Source organism: Panthera tigris, chromosome C2 (assembly GCF_018350195.1).
Source record: "Panthera tigris isolate Pti1 chromosome C2, P.tigris_Pti1_mat1.1, whole genome shotgun sequence".
NCBI lineage: Eukaryota > Metazoa > Chordata > Mammalia > Carnivora > Felidae > Panthera > Panthera tigris.
Window position 1 is genome coordinate 146176384 of NC_056668.1, and position 23091 is coordinate 146199474.

Genomic DNA, 23091 nt, shown 5'->3' on the forward strand with positions numbered 1-23091 from the left:
CCACTTTCTACCATATGGACATCAACTGGGCCATGCCAACTCACCTTTGTTTTGACAGGAGTTGACTACCCGAGAGTATTTTTGTGAGTGCAAAACATTTTTGGCAAAGTGAAAAATAGAAAACTTCAAACCTCGTTGATAAAAAGGAGCTCATAATTACCCACTTAAATCTTGGTTAAGTGCAGTATTTACATGTGTAACGATACCCAGCAGACATGTGCATATAGTGCATGTGTGTATGTGAACCTACAGTGTACTGGGAGCTCACACACAAACTGTGTATACACACATGCCCCAAATGGCTCTCGAATAAATCCAATCCACTAGTAGTTTGGTGGTGCATTTTTCACAGTATATAAGTTCTCTCTCAGGTACCATTTCTTGAATGATAACAAGAGGTCTCCGTGAATACCAGCAGAACCTTGGTACTGAACCACTTTAATTCCTACAAAAAACAGGGCTATTTCTGAAAGCTGCACCTCCACCCCATCAGTGTGCCTTCCAAAGAGGATTGAAGTATACCCAGCCGTCACCCTGTAAGAGAAAGAAGGAGACATTTTATGAAGACCTCTCTGCTGGGCAAGGGGAGAATCAGAGGTAGCTTGCAGCCTTTGCTATGTTACAAGCCAAGTCCCACACAGAGCAGTGCTCGTTAGCATCTGTTCGGGACTGCCACTAAAACGTGTGTGCGTCTTGTTCTGGGAGCTCACCACCACACCACGCCGGTGGTCTCGCCACCCCTCCTCAGCCCGGCTGCTCTGTGAGACAAGATCTTCACATTTTGGCATGTCAGGAGGAAAACCCAAAAAATAACTAAAATTAACCAAAGAAGGGGGGCTTTGTCAGGTTACATCATATAAGATTAGTTGGCCAAAAAAACACCTTTGAAACAGTGGGACAGGAAAGAAAAAGAGGGTGGTCCAATGAACGGACACGAGAGGAAAGGCAAGGCCTGCCTCTGAGGAATTTTTCCTGATCAGTGATGTACAGCCCACCGGCCTGGAGGGAAGTGCCCAACCACGGCTCCCTGCAGCAGGAGGTGGCCAGGAATCCGCACACGTGAGTAATGACGCCAACCATCAGAAAAAGGCGAGAGTCAAAATGTTGTACACAATCTGGGGCTTGACTAGAAGGGAATGTGCCAAATAGTAACAATTCTGGTATTGGGATGATTTTTATTCTTTACATATCCTCAAGTTTTCTGTTACCAACATACTGGTTTTCCTTAAACCCAGGAAGAAGAGCTGTGCTTTTGTTGTTGTTGCCTTTTAGGGTTTTTTTGTGTGTGTTTTTGTTTTTGTTTTACGGCCAACTTTTCACAGAAGCCAGGCAAACTAGATCCACCACACAGAAGGGTCCTTGAAGGATTTTGTAATGGTTAATTTTATGTGTTAACCTGATTCACCGTGGTGCCCAGATGAAACATTCTGAGTGTATCCATGAAGGTTTCCAGACGAGATAAGCACTCAGTAAAGTTGATTTCCCTCCCTACAGTGGATAAGCATTATGCAAGCCTTTGAGGGCCTGAAAACAAACAAGGTAGAGGCAGGAGGGACTGACCCTCCTCTTTCTGTTCTGCCTCCCTTCTTTAGTTGGGATTGCTCATCTCTTCTGCCTTTGCACCCGCATTTACACCACTGGCTCCCCTCCTGGGTTCCCAGGCCTTTGGGCTGGGACTGAATTATACCCACTGGCTTTCCCAGGGTCTTCATTCAGCTCTGTTGTTTCTCTGGAGAACAGAGTCACCTCACCGAGGCAGGGCTTCCAGACATGGTTCCCACTCAGAGTCTCATAAAGGCAGTCTGCTCAAGCAGGCTTCCTGTCTGAATCGGAAGCCAACCTCGAAGTCTCTGTTCACCCACAGCCCCAGTTGCTGCCTGGGGGAGAGCAGCAGCTGCTTCTGCTCCTGAGCGTAAGGGCACCTCAAAGTCATGAACACCCCCATCAGCCCTCCTGCTACATAAGATAACCCTTCCTTGCAGCACAAGTCGGACAGTAGCAGTCCTGGGGCCAAAGAAAGCTTAGACATATCTCTACTGGCTCTGTGTTTAAACTGAAGATTCCTTGATATCATGTGAATATCAGATTTGTCATAAAAATTCAGATTTGTGGCTTCCTGTGAAGAATTAGACCGTCGATGACCACCTGGAGGTTAAATGGTATCCGGTCCCTTCACAGACTCTTGTGTCTGCGCCAGTCCTCACGGGGGTGTCCCTCAACGATGCTGCCAGGCTCCGGAGGGCCTGCGTTAAAAGCTGTGGCTCCTTACATTTCCATCGTTTGCAACTCTGTTCTCAGAATGCTCCTCAACTGCTCCACAAACAACTTTAAAAGCATAAGAGCCTCAACCGGGCACATGGTGCCTTGCCCTCTTGCCCAGTGGGTGGGCAGACTGGTGGAGATGACTGCCTTGCGGTGTCACTTCTCCGGGTGACAGTGGCAGTTCACACCAGCCTTTCTGAGCACACCCGTCCCACTTGGCCCACGGGAGGCAGGGCTCCGAGAGGGCGCTTGTTCTCAGTCATGAAGGTTCCAGTCCCCCAGCTGTGCAGACAGGCTGTGAGATGCTTCACGGCTAATTTGTCACTGATGATAAAGTAGCAGGGGCTGTTTTTTGTTTTGTTTCTGTTTTTTTTAATAGGACAGTATCCAGATCTGCAATCCCATTCATTCCTTGCCCCCCTGTCGGGCTGACAGGCTATTCTGATGGAAGATGTCAGAGGGAAGTGTCACAGGACAGCCTGGCCCAAAGCCAGAGCCAAGCTGCCCCAAACCTTCCCAGGACCATCCTCATTCATACAAACTGCTGCATCAGCAAGACCGACCCATCCGCCCCTCACCTGGGACAAGTCCCCAAAGACAGGTGGCCGAGTTACCTCCTGGATAAAATACTTGGGCCGCCATGGTGTGTGCAGGTTCTCCCGCTTCCGCTCCTCTACCCGCTGCTTCTCCTCCAGGAGCCGCTTCTGCTCAGTGGCAGCATCAATGTCCCCCAGCCGCAGGTATCTGGTCACCTCCTGCCAGAGGTTCCTGGAGACGCATGGAGGAGAGGAGGTGGTCAGACAGGGACAGCTCATTTGGCAATGACAGTTCTCAGCAAGGGGGCCAGAGCTGCGGCGGGGAGGGCATCTGGACGGGCCATCTGTTAGGGCTAGTTCATTCCAGTGCCTCAACGACCTCTAGAGCCAGGATTTGAACCCAGGGCCAACAGGCCCCAAGTATCCTGAGCAGCATGACTTTCTCAGGGCTGAGTGTCTAGGAACTGAATCTAGTAACAGGAGGAGGAACCAGTGTTAATACTACTGCTGTCACAAACAACAATAATAATAGCAGACACTTCCGTTGCATTTACCGTATTTCTAACATTTTACATATGTAAATGCTCATTTAATCATAACAACCCAATGGTATGGATGCTATATTCCCATCTCCATTTTAACGAGAAAGACAAGATCCATATAAGTCAGCCAACTGGCAAATACGAGCGATGGCTGCTTATTCACAGGGGATTCGACCGTTAGGAGTTACAGACGGGGCCACGTGGGAGTGTGCGTTTATGTGGTAGGATCCATCATCTCCCCCATGTCTACACAGAAAATTACTTCTCTGCCTCACTCACTCATTCATTCACTGCAGAAGGCAGCCTAGATTGGCTCCTGATGTACAGCTTTCCGCACCCTCAGGAATGTCCCAGGACCATCCCTGATTCATACTCCATTCTAGAGGGTGAGGAAAGGGACTGAGGCAAAGCGAGACACCATCACCCGTGCACTTCCTCACGTAAATGCATCAGGGCCACTTGGGATTGTGCATAAAAGGAACTATCAGAATTCTCAGCAGCGAGGATTCCCTCCCTGAGTGGGGCTAATGACGCCTCTGTAGCCAGGAGTAAGCAGACACTCTGTAATTAGATCCAGGGCCAGAGAATGCTCCCACAGTGGGTAGCCCTGACCTGTCCATGAGAGGGCCTCGAATAGCAGGAAGCCTGGAGTGTCAGATGATTAAGCTGAGAAAGGCCACACAGGGCTGTCAGCAAAGTGGGGACAATGAGCAGCCCCTTCTGAGGGGGACCAAAATTAGGCAACTGACAAGGGTTAAGCTCCTGCTGGACACTCAGCCTGCCCACCGGACCTGCCCTGAGCCCCACCGTACAGAGCCCCAAGGAGAATAATGCTCTCACTCCAATTTTACAGCAGGAGAAACTTCTGGGAGAAGCTGGGCACAAGGACATCCCAGGTGGGGGTGCTCTCAAGGGCAGGACCTCCCATGAAGAGTCACATCAGAAGCTGGTGGTCCCAAATTTAGAGGGGAGAGACCTCTAAAGAGGTCAGCAAACATTTTCTATAAAGGGCCAGGCAGTAAACATTGTAGGCTTTGCAGACCATATGGTCTTGATCACAACTGCTTAAATGCTATACAAAGGCAGCCATAAACAGTAGGTAAATTAATGATCATGGCTGTGGTCCCATAAAACTTTCAAAAAATCAGCCACGGCCTGGACGTGGCCCATGGGCCACAGTTTGCTAACCTCCTGGACTAAAAAATAAAAATGGTATATTCTAAGAAGATCCTGCTTCTTCTGAAGATCCGTGCAGAAACATCGCTTTAAGTGGCTATATGAATACTATATGTATTCATACCATGGAGGAGACATACTAATTGGGTGGATACTCCATAATTTAACCATTTTCCTTTGTTGGACAGTTAGGTGTTTTTTGGGGTTTTTTTTTTACGTTTACAGGTTTTAATACCCAATTTAGAGGCACCTGGGTGGCTCAGTCGGTTAAGCATCTGACTCTGGGCATGATCTCACAGACTGTGTGATCAAACCCCGTGTCTGGCTCTGCACTGACAGTGTGGAGTCTGCTTGGGATTCTCTCTCTCTGCCCCTCGCCTGCTCGCATTCTCTCTCCCTCTCTCTCTCTCTCAAATAAATTTTAAACAAGTAAAATTTTTAAATGCCCTATTTTATATTTAAAACCTTTTTTGAACTTCAGAATTTTCCTTCAGAATAGATTCCCAAAGACAGAATACAAAATTAAAGTGAATTCATTTGAAGCCACTGATCCATGCAGCTACCCTGCACACATTCTTACTATGAGCATATGACCCAGGGTGTCCATTTTATCACGTCCTTGCCATTGCTGACTTTTTTTTAATAATGTCGCTAATCTGGCAATAAAAATAAAATAAATATCCCACAGCTTCTATGCACAGTTCTTTGATGACTAGCAACTTAACTCTGCAATCAAGCAACAGACCAGTTGAGTTGACAAACTCTTTTAGGACAGGCATTAGAAGTCTACTGTCAGCGGGCACCTGGGTGGACCAGTTGGGTAAGCGTCCAATTCCTGATCTCGGATCCGGTCATGATCTCACAGTTTACACTCATGGCGCAGGGCCTGCTTGGGATTCTGTCTCTCCTTCTCTCTGTCCCTCCCCAGCCTGTGCTCTCTCTCTCTCAAAGTAAATAAATAAACTTAAAAAGTTTTTTTAAAGGCTATCCTCAAAACCCACCCCACACTTAACATAATAACTAAACTGAAAGCTCCAAAGGGTCTACCCCTAAGACACACACAGTGGAAAATTCAAGCACCCCAACAAGTGAGAAGAACACTATTCCTGGCCCATTTCCATTCGCTGGGCTTTCAGAGGCTTCTTCTCTGTTTCTCGGGTCAAGTGCTAAGGACCGCTAAGCTGGAAAGAAACAACCCAACCTGACTCCCACCTGGACTCCATGGGCCCCTGCTTCTCCAGAGGTCTGATCTTCTTGGGGTACACTGGCAGTGTGGTCGTATCAATGACTCTGGTTTCTCCGTTGTTGTAAGTGAACTCTAGGGTACCATTCCATTCTCCATGGGCTTTACAAACAATGGTGTTGGTTGGGTTGTGCTTCACTTCTGCTGTGACCCTGAATTCACGAATGAGTCAAAGGAACATGTTTTGCAAGATTAACAAAACAGAGACTTGCTTCCAAAGGTGTACTCACATTTACAGATTTTTTTTTATGAGTTGGCAAGGAGGAGGGATTGCTTTTTGCCATTTTGCTTAATGACTAGCTCTTAAAACTGTGACCTAATATTCTTGATCAGAAAAAGAAAGCATTGGTAGAAAAACAGGTGAGATCTGAATGAAATCTGTACATTAGTTAATAGCAATGCAGCAATGTTAATTTCTTAATTTTGATAAACACACAAAAGGTACATGTTATTATTGGGGTGGAAATCAAGCAATTCAAGAAAAATAAAGTATATACTTCTCCTCCCCAAAATAGCATCTAATAGTGCTACATTTGAACCACCAACAGGTCCTGAGTGTGTACTAAGAACTGTGGGTCAAACAGGACTGACCACAATCCGCCTAAGATCACGTTGAAAAAAGGGGGAAACGTTCACCCTGGCATCTGCACATTCCCCTGAACGAAGGCTGAGCAAAACCTGGACCCTTGGCATTGAGTGAACAGCATCTTACTCACAGCAGTGGCTTCGAGGGACCACTTTTTACAAGGGGCCTTTGTGGGATCTGTGCCCTCCTCGCTTCGCCTGCCTGGTCTGAGGGAGCTCTAGGCCTCCAACTCTGGGAGAAAGAATACCCCCACCTCCCTCACCACCTTCAAGCTTGTTGCATAGAGTAATGCAGTAGAAATGGGAAAGCCTGCTCCAAAGCAGCCAAGTGTGAGAAGGAGCTAAGCTTCTTTCCTTCTAATGGCCCAGCTCAGTTGAACTTAGAATTTTCAACATGGGCTTGGAAGCCTCCTCCCTGAGTCTGAGTAACACCATGGCTGCTAGATGCTGAGGCAAAGGCTTGTGGGTGGCATTGGAAATCTTCTGGTATGTTCTAGAAGGGTATGAGGGGTGCACTGGCAATGTTTTAACAACTGGCTCTCTAAAGGGAAAGAGACCTGATCTGTAGCATTTGCCATGTTCTGTGGTGCCCACCACAGCTGATCTCAGGCTACAGACATGGTCTGTGGGACTGTGGAGAAGCACATACCATCAGCTCTTGCAAGCCAGCGCGTGTGGCTCCAAAACAGCCACCAAAGGCATCCACTTTCCCAGGTGACACCCTGGCATCCTCACATGAACCACACAGAACACTTTCCAAGAAAAAGGGCAAAGATTGGAGCTTGCTTATATGATGCTCTAGGACTGTGGCAATAAAAACATCTTAATGCTTCCCTCAAACAGCAGACTTTTCCTTCAATTTCCTTGGATCAGGCTTCCCCAGCTACTAAAAGAAGTAGCCCTGATCTGAGATGATACAGGATTCAGGATTATTTAATGGATCCAACTGAACATGAAATGAGCTCTCAGGCAGTGTCTAAGCTCACAGATGGAACTGCTTCAGAGCAGAGAAACAGACTGTGGCCCGGGAAGGGAAAGGTTATTATTACAAATGGAAGCACTTCCTATTCTGCTGGTGTGTGTTGTGAATATATCGCCGAAGGCTTTCACTGTAAGTGTAGAGTGGGAAGGGCTCAAAAAACCACCGTGTTGAGGGGTGAAAAGAAGAGTACCTCTTTTAAAAAAGGTCTTTTAGCTTTATCTTGATTTCTACCTCATCCCATGGCTGGAACCCAAGCTTCTAACGGAGGAAAGAAAGGGTATTGTGATAAGGCAAAGACAAAGGCTTCCTGGAGCCTCCTACCTGTGGACTTTCCCTCCGTAAAAAGGCTTTGTGTGGAATATCACTGTCGCTGAGTACCCAGTCTTGGCACAGCTGATGCTGACTTTGCCTCCAAGCTCCACCCATGGGATGGTGAGAATAGACCGAGCATAGGCACTGGGCAGGGTGAACACGTACTCCTCCCCGTGTTCCAGGAGCCTCAGCACACCTCCAGGGAGAGAGGAGGACAGTCAGACACACAAGAAAAGGGCAGTTAGGGATCAAAAGACATAAAGATGAGAAACCAAACAGCTTCCTGCAACAAACATCTTGTCTCCCACTTCTGCAAAGGTAAGCCACTCCCTGGCCACTTATTTATCTCATAACCCTAGGGGGGGGGGGGGGGGGGCAGACGCTGTCCAAGGTGCTGAAAACACAACCGTGAATAGACCCACTTTCTTCCTTCAAGGAGAACAAAAAGGTGGACATTAACTGCCAATCCAGCACAAAACTAACTATAATGAAGGCAGGAGAGAGAAGTGCCCGGTGCCATGGAGACCTTCGGCAGGGGTTGACCTGGAAGTAGAATTCTCCCTAAGGAAGGGACGTTTGGGCCGGGGAAGAGTTGAGAAGGTAAAGAGAGGAAGGAAATATTCCAGGCAGAGGGAAGAGGGCTGTGCAAAAGTGCTGTGGTGGGAAGGAGCCGGGTGAGCAGGAAAGGGCTGAGGGAAGGGCCCATGTGCAGAAAGAAAGGGAATAGGTGCAGGTGTGCAGACTGGCCGACTCAGCAGACCTTCTTTTCAACTTTGAAATAGCATGTAAATGAGTTTTACCTTTTCCTGAGAGCAAGAGACCTTCGTGGTTCACATGAAATTAGAGAACTCAGACCGTACACTGCTCTCAACCTGAGGCAGACACTAGCCACATGAGCAACCCGCCTCTAAATCGGGGGTTCCATGCATTAGGGGTAGAAAGGTCTCAGTCCACTGGAACAATGAAAAACTGTGTGGGTTTCCCTATTTTCTAGGGAAAGGGGCCACAGTGTTCATCAAGTCCCCAAAGGCTGACATGACCATCCTATCAATGCATAACTCCCAGGGCTGTTGCATAGTTTACGTGCTGCACAAAGTGGCCACCAAGGGTTGAAATCCAGCCTTTGCTTTGGCCTGGCTGGCCAGGTGCCCACAGTGGAGGTGCAGCATCTCACTTTACTCCGAGGCCTGTACAGGCCGGCAGAGGCCCCAAGAACCAGGCTCCAGGCCAAGATCTGTTCTGTGTAAGGTACCTTCTCAGCATCCCACACTCCAGCCCTGGGGCTCGGCGACCTGTACACGTCCTCACCACTCTGTCCCAGCTCATTCCCAGTCTGGCAATTATCAGGTGCGCTGTGCATCTAAGGAAGGAAGGTGCTGCCCTTTGGCCACACATGGTCAGTGATGTCCCCTCCCTGGGCCCCCTGTTCCTCCACTGGAAAGAGTGAGGAGTGGTGTCAGTGGTGCTCGTGTGTGTTGGCACTTTCTGGCTGCATTCCTGGGGGCCTCCCAACGACTCCATTTGGCAATAATTATCATTTTCAAATAAGGAAGAGGAAATGGAAACTCAGGGTAAGTGATGTGGCTGGTCAGTACTTCCCTCTTAGGCTAGACAAGTGTCTATATCAACTAGAGCTAAAATCTGTCCACTGAGACATGTGTTTCTCTCAGTATTGACCAGCTTGTCAGGGGGTCTGAGGAGAGATGGGACTTGAACGTAGAGAGCAGTCATGCATGCGGAGCTTCTAAAGTCAATGTGGAGATGCATACAAGTATAATTCAACTTGCCCTTGAAAATTCCTTTAATTGGGGGTGCCTGGGTGGCTCAGCCAGATGAGCATGTGACTTTGGCTCAGGTCATGATCTCACGGTTTGTGGGTTCGAGCCCCACATCGGTCTCTGCACTGATAGCTCAGAGCCTGGAGCCTGCTTCAGATTCTGTGTGTCCCTCTCCTGCGTCCCTCCCCTGTTCATGCTCTGTCTCTGTCTCTCTCTCTCCGTGTCTCTCAAAAATAAGTAAACATTAAAAAAATTTTAAAAAAGAAAGAAAATTCCTGGAACCAGCAGCTTCACTCTCCATTAACTCCAGCAAAGTCAGTTCTGCCAATCCACAGAAACAGAGACCTGGTCTGTAAATCCGGGGTGACACGCCCACACGTGTTTAGGGGTCTTGATCACTCCCAGAGTAGAGTCTGGATGCTCAAGAACGTGGGCAACTGCACGAGCTCAGACCATCAGGGAAAAACAGATTTGTGGGTCACTCATAATCCCGTGGACAGGACTGAAGGACAGATGTCACAGAGCATTTAAATCTCTTGCCAGGAGTATAACTGATCGTATGTAACATAAACACACAAATAGCATGGCTCCACTATACCAGATACACTGAACATCACAAGGGACCACCTTCTCCCCGCTTCTCCAACTGGCCTTAGCTCTCGTAACTGAATTAATGCATCTCCCTAAAAGTAAAGCGGCAGGCCATCTAATGCTCTCATGTGGACCCTTGTCCCTCCCCCTACCTGGCAGAGAGCAGACTGCTCCAGATGTCCCTCAGGGCCCTGCCCTGTGCACACATAGGGAGGGACACTGTGTCTGGCAAGAGAAGTACACTTTGCTATGTCCGTCCTCTTCTGATTCAAACCCTTGGAGGAAAATGGCCAGAACTGATAAGAGTTTTCGTTTCAGAGCCTACTTTGTGCCTGACTTCCTCAGATTAGGTTGCTTGAGAAGACAGCCTGGGGCAGGTAGAAAATCGCAGCTAATACCAGACACAGGTAGGACACCAACACGCAAGAAGGACCTGGAGTGAAAGTCGGGAAGAGACAGGTCACCTCGGATTTCCCTCCCTGGCCCAGTTCTACCCGCAAGTTTCTGGTTCCTCCAGGGCCAGCCATTCTCATGGCCTCAGAGCCTGTGGCAGCTGGAGAGGACCCTGGGACCCTGCAGAAGAGGCTGCCAGTCCCCAGCCAGCCTGCCTCCCAGGACCCAGAGAAGAAGGCTCCTCGAGCCCCCATCCCTGCTCTCTGTGCTAATGGGCTGCTCGGTAGTCAAACCCTTCCAAGGTGGCCAGTGTGCCCAACAGCACCACCGTACCTCCGATGGCTCTAGTGTCCCCGAGTGGTGAGCTCTTCCAGTCCATAGTCGAGAGTGTCCTGGAGGCTCTCGCCCAGTTACACATCTTGCCATCAGCCTCTCTTCCGACAAGGACCACACACATCCATGAGTTCCTCCTGCTGCCTCCTCCTGGCCCCATTCACAAATATAAACTTTGTGATGTAGGACCATACAGCTCATATCTTCTTTACCATACACTTACATGGGGAATATGCCATGTTCTTCCTTAAAGACCTGCGTGAGATCTCAGAGGGTCCTTCCAAGTCCCCACTCAGCAGCCTGGCAACCTGAAGCTCTCTGTGCCTCAGTTTCCTCATCCGTGACACAGGGATGATGGTATGCATACCTCACAAAGCTGTGGTGAGGAGAAGGCGACTCTAGAAGCCCACTAAAAGCATCAGCCTGACACACAGCCAGAATCCCAGAAGCTTCATATCCTAGTTACTCCTCACTCTTCAGAGCCACTCTCTTGCTTGGTGACCTCGGAGTTCCATTTATTCCATTTGGGAATAAACAGCGAATCACAAAGTGGCAGCGGGTTATGGCACACGGGGGACGAAGAGATAGGTGGGAGGCATCCTCTTCCTCCTCTTCTTTAGAAAACGCTCCTGCAAACCTGAGGTTCACAGAAATCAGTGAGCCCCACGCTGAGCGGGTACGAAAGCACTGGGGGGCGGGGGGAGACCGCACTCCTTAGCTCTTCTCTGAATATCCATAAATGTGTGTGTTGCCATTAAATCACCTGCAATTATGCCTTCTCATTAAGCTAACTCTTTTTTCAGGGCTGAATAGAAACAAAAAACAAACAAAATAACCCTGTCCTGGGGAACCCGGGTAGCTCAGTTGGTTTAGCATCTGACTCTTGGTTTACGGCTCAGGTCACGATCTCAGGGCTCCTGGGATCAAGCCCCGCATCTGGCTCCAGCCTGACAGTGTACAACCTGCTTGAGATTCTCTCCCTCCCTCCCTCTCTCTCTCTCTCTCTGCCCCTCCCTTGCTCATGCTCTTTTTCTCTCTCAAAATAGATAAACTTAAAAAAAACAAAAACAAAAACAAAAAGCCTGTCCTTATTATAGAGAAAAGACTATATTAACACTAGACTTACAGATAGGCTAATTAAAGAACTTTCACTGATGAGCCTAAGGGCTGAGAGAAGCCAAAAAATGCCAAATAACCAATACTTCCACGCCGTGGTTCGTCTTCAAGCTGCAAGATGTTCATTTTAAATCCCACAAATTGATTTACCTAGAAACATAAGGCAAGATTTTCCAACTGATACATTTAAACTAATTTCACACCCGGTCTCAATCTGAGGAACCAAAATATTCCAGTAGGATGCCGCTTCTGGGAAGCACCGAATCAAAGAAAGTCACTCTGGGGAGCTGGTCGGCAGGCCCGATCATGTCGGCGCTCACAAGCACCGAGCCAACGTGTCGCCTCTGTCGCTAGAACTGCCTTTCCCTACAGACTCATTCAAGAAGCTGTGCCACGTTACTGGGCTCCAGCTCTGGAGTTTGGGGGGCAGCGGCCGCGAGAGCAGCTGAATGCACCTCGGCTCCCTCCCCCACAGCGCCAGCAGGGTGATGGGCAGAGGGGGGCGATGGGCACAGGGGGGCGATGGGCACAGGGGGGCGATGGGCACAGGGGCCATGCTTCCCCAGGGACAGAGCCGCAGGGCTGACTGAGCAGTGTCTCCGCTAGGGGCTCCGAGAGCCACAGCTGAGGGACCTGAGGGGGGGAGGCAGTCTCTGAGCTGCAGCCTAAGTGAATTCAAGTAGTAATAAAGCACTGCATGATGGCATTTTATTGTAGCCAAATAGGGCACGGCCTAAAGGCAATACTTTAAAAGACAAGCCCGTGTGTTTACTTACATATAACACTTCCAGTGGACCCACCTGAGATCTCATTTTTATTGAAAAAAAAATTTTTTTAATGTTTATTTATCTTTGAGAGAGAGAGAGAGAGAGAGAGAGAGAGAGAGCGAGCAGGGGGAAGGGGCACAGAGAGAGGGAGACAGAGGATCCGAAGTGGGCTCCTTGCTGAGAGTAGAGCCCGACGTGGGGCTGGAACTCACCAACTGTGAGATCATGACCTGAGCCAAAGTCAGAGGCTCGACTGACTGAGCCGCCCAGGTGCCCCTCATTTTTAAAATAAGGGAATGGAAGGGCACCTGGGTGGCTCAGTCAGTTAAGCATTTGCACCCTTGGTTTTGGTTCAGGTCATGATTTCACAGTTCATGGGACTGAGCCCCACATTGGGCTCTGTGTTGACAGTGTGGAAGCTGCTTGGGATTCTCTTTCTCCCTCTCTCTCTGCCCTTCCCCAGTGCTCATTGCACTCTCATTCTCTCTCTCTCTCTCTCTCCCCCCCTCCCCTCTCTCTCTCAAAATAAACATTAAAAAAATACTAGGGCACCTAGATGGCTCGGTCAGTTGAGCTTCTAACTTTGGCTCAGGTCACGATCTTGGTTTGTGAGTTCAAGCCCCACACTGGGCTTGCTGCCCTCAGTGCAGATCCGGCTTCGGATCCTCCGTCCCCCCGCCTCTCTGACCTTCCTCTGCTTGTGTTCTCTCAAAAATAAATACTTAAAAATAAAATAAAATGAGGGAGATGAAAAAACTGTTACTTCAAGCCCAATCAACAAGTTTATGGAACATGCTAGATCAGTATAAAGAACACGTGAGGAGGGGCACCAGCGTTCGGCTTAGATCACGATCTCATGGTTCATGAGCTCGAGCCCCACACTGGGATCTGTGCTGGTGGTGTGGAGCCTGCTTGGGATTCTCTCTCTGCCCCTCCCCTGCTTGTGAGCTCTGGCTCTCTCTCTATTAAAAAAACGAATAAGTGAGGAAAAGTAAAACATTCTGACTCTCCACACCCACCCCCAACAAAGGGGCTCTGAGTATAGGAACTACAACCTTCTGCTCCGAAATGTGGAGATTCTCAGAAGTATTTTCTGGGAAAAACGAGGATCGTGGGTGTTATGGAGTGCACATTTCATTAATACAAAAGGGGGATGGATGTAGCTGCTTGAAAGGATTTAGGGAAACTTAAGGCCTCACAAGACTGAGCCAATGGTCCCCGGACCCTTCCCAGGTCCATCCACAGCAGGAATACACTGGGTGACCAGGAAGGACTATATCCAGGGAGGGCCCTTGTAGAGCCTCTCTCTACATCTTTCTGATTTCAGCACTCCACTGAGAAGCTCTACGTAGACTTTCCAAGCAAGGAGACGTGGGAGCAGCACATTCTATTTCCGCTTCAGGGATGGCGAGGGCGTTAGGATTTCCCGCCCACGAAGAGCCTTGTCCAGTGCACCCACGGCTGTGCCAAGTGAATTAGAGGCCCCAGACCCCATCGGCCACCTGTGGGGAACAGGGGAGTGAACCCCCTGAGACACCAGAGGCCTATCCTTTGACACACTGACACTCAACAGCCACCAACAGTAGAAGCAAGTGAAGATGTCTGTTCACCTCAGGGGGGAGGGTGGGGGGCATCGCGGGGGTAGAAGGACCCACCGTTCTCAAGTGAAGTTCGAGAAGAGATGAACGGAGGCCACGTATTCTGCTGGGTGAAGCGAGGAGCCCCAGCAGCACAGGACAGAGCGGGGGTAACAGAGAACGCAGCGGGGAGGGGAGCAGGATGTGCCGGGAGGGAGTGGGACGGCCACACGGCTCTACACCCCCGTCCTCACCACGGCCCACCCCTCAGGTGGATGGCTGGCAAGACATGGAGCTTCACGGACCAAAGAATTCCTCAATCACTAGATTTGCAAACCTCCACGTTTACGCAAAATTTCCAGATCTTCGTCCAATGTCAAGAATCCCTGCTTAGGGGCCCAGAGACTGGGGGGCCCCCTGCCCTGTACTATTATTTAAGCATCTGTGGTTTTCCGTTGCCTCGACACACGGCAGCAGGCATTTCTGCGGAGTGCAGGGGAGTCCCCAGAAAGGAACCCGAACAGACTTTCTGTACCCGAAAATATGCTCATCCGAAGATACCATCGTCACTGAGCACTTACGCTGGCTAATCACAGACTCGACGTACGTGTGTGTAGGAGGGAGGAAGAGAAAAGCGACAACCCGTCTGTCTCCCCCCTAGCTTTGCCCCATGCCCTCGCCACTCCCGCCCCGTCTGTCCTCATGGCGGCCCTGGGGAGGCTGCCAAAGCCACGTCCACCCTCCAAGGACCCCCACCTCACTCAGGTAAAAGCCCGAGCCCTCCCACGCCCCCCGCACAGCGCCCCCGTGATCGGGCCCCTCCTCCCTGACCTGTCCCCTGTGCCCCAGCCACAGAGCCTCCACGAGATTTCTAGAAGACCCCGGCTTCACGCTCCCGCTCCCGCCCCGGGCGTCCGAGCCTTCTGCTGTCTCTGCCTGGAGCACCCTTCCTCCAGCCATCCCCGTGGCTCCTCGCTCACCTCCTTCAAGCCCTTCCTCGAAGGCCGCACCTTGTTGGGGTCTGTCCTGTCGAAAACAGCAGCACCCCCCCCACCAGGCACCCCGCACCCTCTCACCCTGTCCTGCTCTGTCTCCTCGGTGCCAGTGAGCGGTCACACTGCACATTTCCCGCACGTGCCTCGTTTTCTGTGACGCGTGCACGGACGGCGGCTGAGGGCAGGGGCCTCTGTCCTGTCCCCGTCGCGGCCGCGTGTCCGGCACCACTTTTCACAAATGGATGGATGAACGGATCAATGAATGAACAGACCACGGCCTCTCTGAACCGTCCCCGTAAAGATAAGCAAGTAAACCCGCTTGAGACAGGTGGTCTACACACGCGGGCAGGAAGTGTGCACTGAAGGCGTGAACCTCCTCCACACCCCACCTTCTCTAAACAAACGTGTTTCATCCTTGAATAATTCGTTACGTGGGAAATTCAGGATAAGGAAATTAAACAGGACGAAATGAACCTCCTGAACACTGATTTTGGCTTCTAAATAAAAGGGAAGACTTCGCCAGTACCAACCTTGGGGCGCTGGGGGGGACTCTGGCAACCTGTGGAAATACAGAGCCCCCGAGAAGTCAAAACCAAGGTCACCAAGGTCGACGCCACTCCCATTTCTCACTGCACGCCCAAGTGTGCAATCCGTGCAAACACAGGCCTCCCACGCGGGGTCCCCCGCAAGCCTGCACTGGGCTCCCTGCTCTCAGCAGCAGGGGCTCCCCCGTGGGCTGGGCCCCAAGCCCTCTGCTCACGGCGCTTGGGGAGCCCACGGCCCGGGGGGCCAACGCACCTGCTGGGACCTGCCACGTGGCCTTAACCCAAACAGTCCTACGCGGGGGCAGCTCCCTGTCGCAGGCCATGGGGAGAGATGAGAGTTGAGAGCGACAGTGATCGCTGCGATCCCAAGAAAGGCCTGTGAGGGAACACTGGATCTCGTTCCCCTACCCCTCGGCCTCCGGAAGCACATCTGAGTCAAGTCTGTCTCCTCAGCTTCAGGGAGACAGGCCTCCAGGGCCCCGGCTATGCCCCTGGAGGCACCCTTCTGCCACAGCTCCATCTGCTGCCCACTCCACCCCCTCTGTTTCTGGGCTGGTGGCCTCCTGTGACTCCCAGACCGCCCCCCCCCCCGATTCTGACTTCTGGTCCACAGATCAGAGGTGAGTCACTGACAGAAGGTCCCTGCCTCACAGAGATGCCGGCACCCTCCTGCAACCCCCCTCACCAGCTCGTGGTGACAGAGGGTGTCTACTGTGGGTGGCACACATGTGCCCCCGGGCAAGTGGCTTCTCTAGGCTCCTCTTCTGTAAAGTGAGGCACAGCTGGAAGGAAGCAGAAGCCCCACGCTCACTCCCTTCACCCATCTCCGCCCCGGGGTCCCCTGCCATAGCGCTGGGAATGCGGGGGTTTGCAAGATGGACGAATCATCTGTTAAGCCCTAAGCTTCTGTGGTCCTGTCATCGTCGGGAACAATTCCTTCTTAAGAAAGAAGACCACTTCCGACACCACTCCCTCTCTTATGGCAGCCATCAAAGCTAGACAAACTAATCTCCTATAGGGATTGTCCTGATTGGAAAATGGCTGCAATGCTGCACTCCCACAAAAGAGCACGTCACGGGGAGAAGAACATTCATCATCAGCGGGTCGCCTGGTGCCTCAGTGGGTTAAGCGTCCGACTTCGGCTCAGGTCATGATCCTGTGGTTCGTGGATTCAGGCTCCGCATCGGGCTCTTTGCTAACAGAGCAGAGCCGGGAGCCTGCTTCAGATTCTGTGTCTCCCTCTCTCTCTGCCCCGCCCCTGCTCACGCTCTGCCTTTCTCAAAAATAACCATTAAAAAAGAAAAACCATTTATCATTGGTGTGACTTATTCAAAGTCCTTCCCCTCAACATATACAGCCCAACCCCATCTGAATCTTGGAGGAACTAGGTGGCCTAGGGTCATCCTGGTGACAGGTGAGTCCCTGGCCTCCTTCACAGATTGATTCTCCCTTTAGTGAATTTCTTGACCCTAACTGATCCTCGAGAGGAGGGTCCCAGCAGCACAGTGCAGGTGGCTGAATATTGAGCCCGTGTGCAGCGAGGACCCCCACGAAGGCCCGACATGGGTCCTGGGCTCCTCTGTGGGGGTCCTGGAGTTGCTGTCTCATCTACGCATGGAGGATAAGCAGTTCAAAGGGTGAGCCTACAGCCCAGAGACAGGACAGAGAGACGGAACCCAAGAGTGGTTTGGGCCCTCACACGATAAATAAGGAAGTGTTGTTTGTACTTAGTGTCTCTGCTTCGGGTCCTCCCACCCTCTCTCGAATCTATTCCGATCAGATTTTCACGAGAACCATTCCACGGACAGCCCTTGTTAAGGTCACCAAATGACCATCACAGGCCACCATCCAGTGGCCCGTCCTCGGTTCTCACCTTCCCAGAATGAATCGGCACCGTCTGCCTCAGCTGACCACTCTGTCTCCTCCCGGGAACCCTTTCTTCACCCAGCCTGCAGGAAACAAATCCCCGTCCTACCTCCTTCTCAAGCCCCTCTTCTTCAGTCCCCCTGACCAGTGCTCCTCACCTTTTGGGCCTCTTAGTGCCGCAGGACTGTGGGGATCAGGCTCCCTCCATAATCTCGTCAGGTGCCAGGACTTCAATCACAAGTTTCGACGTCTGCTGGCCCCTCTCCTCAGAACTCCAGCCCGTGTCCACACCTGTCCACTCGGGCAGTCACTTGCATGTCCGAACCATAACGTGACCTCGCTGAGCTCCTGAACTCTTCCTCCAAATTAGTTTTCCTCCCAGCGACTCCACTCCCGGCCTCCCCAGCTCAGCAAACAGCTAGTCGGTCCTTCCAGGTGCTCGCCTTGAAAGCCTTGGTGTCACCTCTCAGACCCCACTTCCAACCCGAGGCAAATCCTTCTGGCTCTCTCTCCCTCAGAATACATCCAGACTTTTGGGGCACCTGGGTGGCTCAGTCAGTTGAGCATCTGACTTTGGCTCAGGTCACGATCTCGTGATTTGTGGGTTTGAGCCCCGCGTCGGGCTCTGTGCTGACAGCTCGGAGCCTGGAGCCTGCTTCAGATTCTGTGTCTCCCTCTCTCTCTGCCCCTCCCCACTAGTGCCTTCTCTCTTTCAAAAATAAACATCATATTTAAAAAAAAAAAAGAATACATCCACACCTTCACCACGTCTTACCTCCTCCACCATTTCCGCCCTGGTCCAGGCCACCATCGTCTCGGGCCTGGGTTATTATCATCATCTCCTAACTGGTCTCCTTGCTTCCACCTTTACTCCTCTTATGATCTATTTTCAACAGGCAGCTGGGACAACCTTGCTAAATGATGCGTCAGATCCTGGTATTCTTCTGTCGAAACCCTTAACGGCTCTGCAGTTCACTTAGTGCAGGAGCCAACACTCCCCGCGAGGGCCGCTGAGGCCCTGCGTGATCTGGCCTCAGTCACCACTCTGACCTCACCCCTGTTCCCTGCCTGCTCCAGCCCCATAAGCTGCCTGTCTTCCACATGCCAGGGTCCACCTTGCCTCTGGGCCTCTGTCTTGTTCTTCCCGCAGCGCACACCCCTCCCCCCGTGGCCAGATCATCAGCGAGGCTCGTCCTTCGCCACCGGCTCCGGAGCTTTGTTCAAATGTCACCTTGTCCGTGAGACCATCCCAGTCGCCATCCCATCCCCTCCTAAGGCTCCACTGCCCTCTCACCACTGCTCCCGGGTCCCTCCCCTGCTTTGTACTTCTCCATAGTAGGTAACACCTCCCAACACGGCCTACGTAATTTTATTTTCCAAGTAGAATAGAAGTAGGTAGAGTGGAAGGAAGCTTGACAAAGACAGAGATGTTTTGTGTGTGTCTGTTTTGTTCCGACAAGTATCCCCAGCTCTTAACGCAATGTCTGGCATAGCAGGTGCTCAATAAAAATGTCCTCAGTGAATGAAACGTATTCTTATCTCATGGGGTTCGGAAGGGCTTCTTAGGAGCCATGTGCCGCCTGAAGACTAAATTTCGTGCTGGATTTTTTCTTTCCCTGAGAAGAGAGTCTCTAGCCTCAGAGTCTCAAAGGAATTTGGGGCTGAAAGAAGTCGAAGGACCAGGGGCACAGACATTTCAATTTAACAAGCATCATTACAGGTTTCTTCAAACAATGAAGAACTTCATGCACAGCTCATTTGCTAAAACAGGAACGTGCGATCCACAAGTGGCGTGGTTACACTCTTCTTGCTTCAGAATCCCTAGCAGAATCCAGAGATTTGCCTTGGGAATGTTTAGGAGCGGTATTTGGAAGAGGCAGCACTATTATCCCTACTGTCTGTGAGCCAAAACACAGGGGAGAACGAACAAAAATGTGTTTTCACAGGTTTGGAGCCAACTCTAATATTCACTCAAAGCTGAAAATAAAAATATACGTAAGGCGCCCCCCCTCCCCCCACGCATCACGTGTAAAGATCCAGGTGTGTCCCATCTAGCCCGTGACCTTGGCCCCACTGGGAAATTACCAGGCCCTGGTCCCAAAATAACAAAACCTATCCCTCTTTACCACCCAAGCTCCCACTCACCCTCAACTGCAAAACAAACTAAAAACAGGTCCGCACACAGAATCATCCTCAAGTATACAGACGTCCCCACAGAAGAGCCGAGCTCCATCAAATGTACGACGTGGCTTACCTTCCCCTATCATGGAGACCCCCACGGACATGCCCATGAACTTGCTTTTGGTCCATATGTGAGTGTTGACGCACAGTCTCTTCTCCTTGCACTCACAGTAGAAGCAGGAGATGGGCGGGTGATGGGACACCTGCTCAGCCACAAACCTGAGTTTGTAGCTTTTGGAAGGGTCCTCGGCCATCGGGTGTTCGTGGCTAGCGGGAGAGTGGGGGGCAGTCCTCTTTGGCTTGACCCTGTCCTTGGGGACTTCCCAGGAGCAGTGAAACGTCTCGCCGATGATGGGGTTATAGGGCTTCTTGGCCAAGGCCCCCTTGCGGCCCTCATGGAAGGCTGTGAGGTAATACTCCACAAAGCAAATGACTCTCTCCTCTGGCGTGGCTCCGGCAGTGATGGCCAGCAGCAGGTCTGGGTGCGCCATGAAGTCGGCATACATCTCCAGCAAGGATCGCTTCTCCAGGATGAACGTGGGAAGCACCACCTACATGCGGAAGGGGACAAAGTCAGACAGGAGTCCCTGTGACTGCATGAGAGAGGCTGCAGCCGCCATCCGCAAAGCCATCACGGCCTAAGCCAGGGAACGGTTTCTTTTGATTCGCGTACAAACGACAAGCCAGGGGAAACGACGTCAGAGAAATGAGACGTGGCCGCGGTGACGGCACATCGCGCACCCACCGTCGCGGACAAGACGGTTCTGACAGGCTTTCCTCTCTGCTCCTCTGGACCTGAACAGCGGTCTCTGCCTCCCTCTCCACCACGGCCACACACAACCCTCTTTTACTCCTCGTTACTTAGACCCGTGAGGAAGAGAGCTCGGAAGGGGTTTTTTCTTTGCTTCCCGACATCGGGCACAACTAAGGGGGGTGCTCAGTGCCTCCCCACAAACATGGATACTGGGCGCTTGTTGGCACCTCATCAAAGGGGGTCCAAGTAGACCAGCACATAGCATCCCTAAGAGTGGCTTCTGGAGACCTTGGTTGAAAGAGTAGCGTATAAATCCCGACACGATCAAGGCAGAGCAGGTCTCTGGGAGGCAAGGCCGATTAGCAAGCAAATGTCCCGAGAGCTGTCGTGGAGCAGAGGGGCCATTTATGGAGGCTGCCGTGCAAGGCTGGGCCAGCAGAATAAGTGGAAGTTACAAAGAAGTGGGCTGGCACTTACTACGGAATCTTCTGGTAAATGGACCGGCACGGCGGCCACTCCTGGGTCTGTTTTCAGCACCACTACTAAAGAGGAGGAGAGATCTGGATGGGACGAGACAAAGAGACTCCTCCTTGATCCAAAATGGATCCAGGCGGTCACTCAGGTGCCCATACAGCCCCAGGGAGGAAGTCGGTCAAAGCAAATGAAGGACATTCTGAAACCGGTCTGGAAAGCAGATCACTCGTTACTATCGCTGACATGCGGAACAGAGCAAGCCTGTCTCTCGTGCTCTAAGGTGAACTTGACGTGACTTGGTTAGAAGGGTATCCATATTCTACCCACGAGGCGGCCAGGCACAGCCCGGACGATCTCACGTTCTCCTCCTGGTAGGGAGTCACAGGATTTTGAAGCCAGAGGGCTGGCCATGGCTCCTCCCTGACTCCGAGAGAGACGGGGGTGGGGAGCCACACCGGTTCAAGGCCACAGGGCGGGCTTACGCTCCCTCCTTACGGGACTGCGTGACTGCGTCTGTCTTTCCTTCACATAGTACCCAGCTGAGAAAACATTCACTGACCACAAACAGCAGAAGGCTTACAGATCTGCCACCCTGCCCCCGCCTCAGTTGGCTCAGATGCTTCCCAGCAAAAGAAGGAGATACAATGGAAGCGAGATGTCCCGAGAGGAAGAGACAGACGGGCAGACAGGAGATCAAAGCACAGAAATTTCAGTGGCAACTGGAGAAAGCCCAGCCCACTGAGGAAGTGACACTGGCATCTGTATTAACGCTGTTCTTTCCTTCCACACTATGCCAGAGGGAAGTTTATGTACACGCGTTAGGTAAAAAGCAGCCAGCTGGAAAGTTCGACACGTTACACAATCTCCGTGCCATAAAAAGACCCCAAATGGTACCATGTATTTCTTGGGGTCAGAACGGAGTGATTTTTACATTCTTTCCTCAGTATCTTTCTGCTTTGCTCTTACAATATACTGGAAGAAAAAAAACATTATTTAAGAGATAGCTATGCAAATTAATGGCGATGTTCTCGTTTTCTTTCAGCCAAAACTTGATGAAATGGAGAATCTGGCTGCTGGAGGACCTGAGCTGGGCCATACGAAAGTCCATTCTGGCTCAGATGCCACCGGTATTACTTCCTGTGTCTTTTGTGGGGACAGGTCCTCCGTCTGCTCTTCCAGTGGGGCTCTCGGGGGACCAGGCAGCCGCACTCTCCCCGTGGCCTCCCTCCAGGCAGGTGACCAATGGCAGAGTAAAGGGGAGGCAGAAGCTGCCCCAAACACTCATCGTCGCTCCCTCTCCTGCCCCCAGAGCTGCCCAAAGTCTCCCCCGGGAGCTCCGCCAGACAGCCTGTGCAGGGACTACGGATTTACGCAGCCCTGGAAAGACGCCCGATGAGGCCAAACCAACTAAAAAGGAAAAGAAGCCACAAACGTCTGCACCTCCAGGCCTTCCCCAAACGGCTCCATTTCCTGCCCGCTCCCTTCCCTGGCAGGACGCTGTGATCATGAGGGAACCGAGGAGGGAAAGGGCAGAATTACCAGGAGGGGGGGTCAGCCCTGACAGACACAACTCCCATGAAGGGGACTCCGCGTCCCTGACTTGCACCTTTCTCTGCACCTGTGGACTGGGGCTTCTCTGGCCACAATTTCAGCTCTCGACAAGGAGAATTCTCGAGTTTGTAGCCGAGATTGAAATTACAAGGAAAGAAGGGCGCCTGGCTGGCTCAGAAGGTTGAGCGTCCAACTTCGGCGGAGGTCATGATCTCGCAGTCCTTGGGTTCAAGGTCCGTGTCAGGCCCTGTGCTGACAGCTCGGAGCCTGGAACCTGCTATGGATTCTGTGTTTCCCTCTCTCTCTGCCCGTCCCCTGCTCATGCTGTCTCTCTCAAAAATAAATAAACATTAAAAAAAAAAAAAAAGCAATTACAAGGAGAGAACTGCCCACAGTGGTTGCTCTCTCGGTATATACTTCTGAAAAGGGCGAGAATGTAAGGCAATTCCCCCAACTTAGCATTTCTGAACTCTGGGGGCTAAGGGATTAAAACAAATCAATAGGAAAAAGAACTCCACTCATCACTCCAGAT

At 51.3% G+C, this 23091-nt stretch overlaps 1 protein-coding gene across 1 annotated transcript in view; it reads right to left on the minus strand.

Annotated features, from left to right (window-relative positions):
- Positions 1-409: 409 nt before the first annotated feature.
- The window catches only part of OSBPL10 (oxysterol binding protein like 10), a 306044-nt gene continuing 283362 nt past the window's right edge, over positions 410-23091 (minus strand). Inside the window, exons 8-12 of the mRNA XM_042998798.1 lie at positions 19854-20331; positions 7648-7834; positions 5729-5911; positions 2877-3030; positions 410-534 (exon numbers count right to left, since the gene is read on the minus strand). Of these exons, the coding sequence (XP_042854732.1) occupies positions 490-534; positions 2877-3030; positions 5729-5911; positions 7648-7834; positions 19854-20331 (1047 nt within the window). The 3' untranslated portion in view covers positions 410-489. The remainder of the gene's footprint in view (positions 535-2876; positions 3031-5728; positions 5912-7647; positions 7835-19853; positions 20332-23091) is intronic.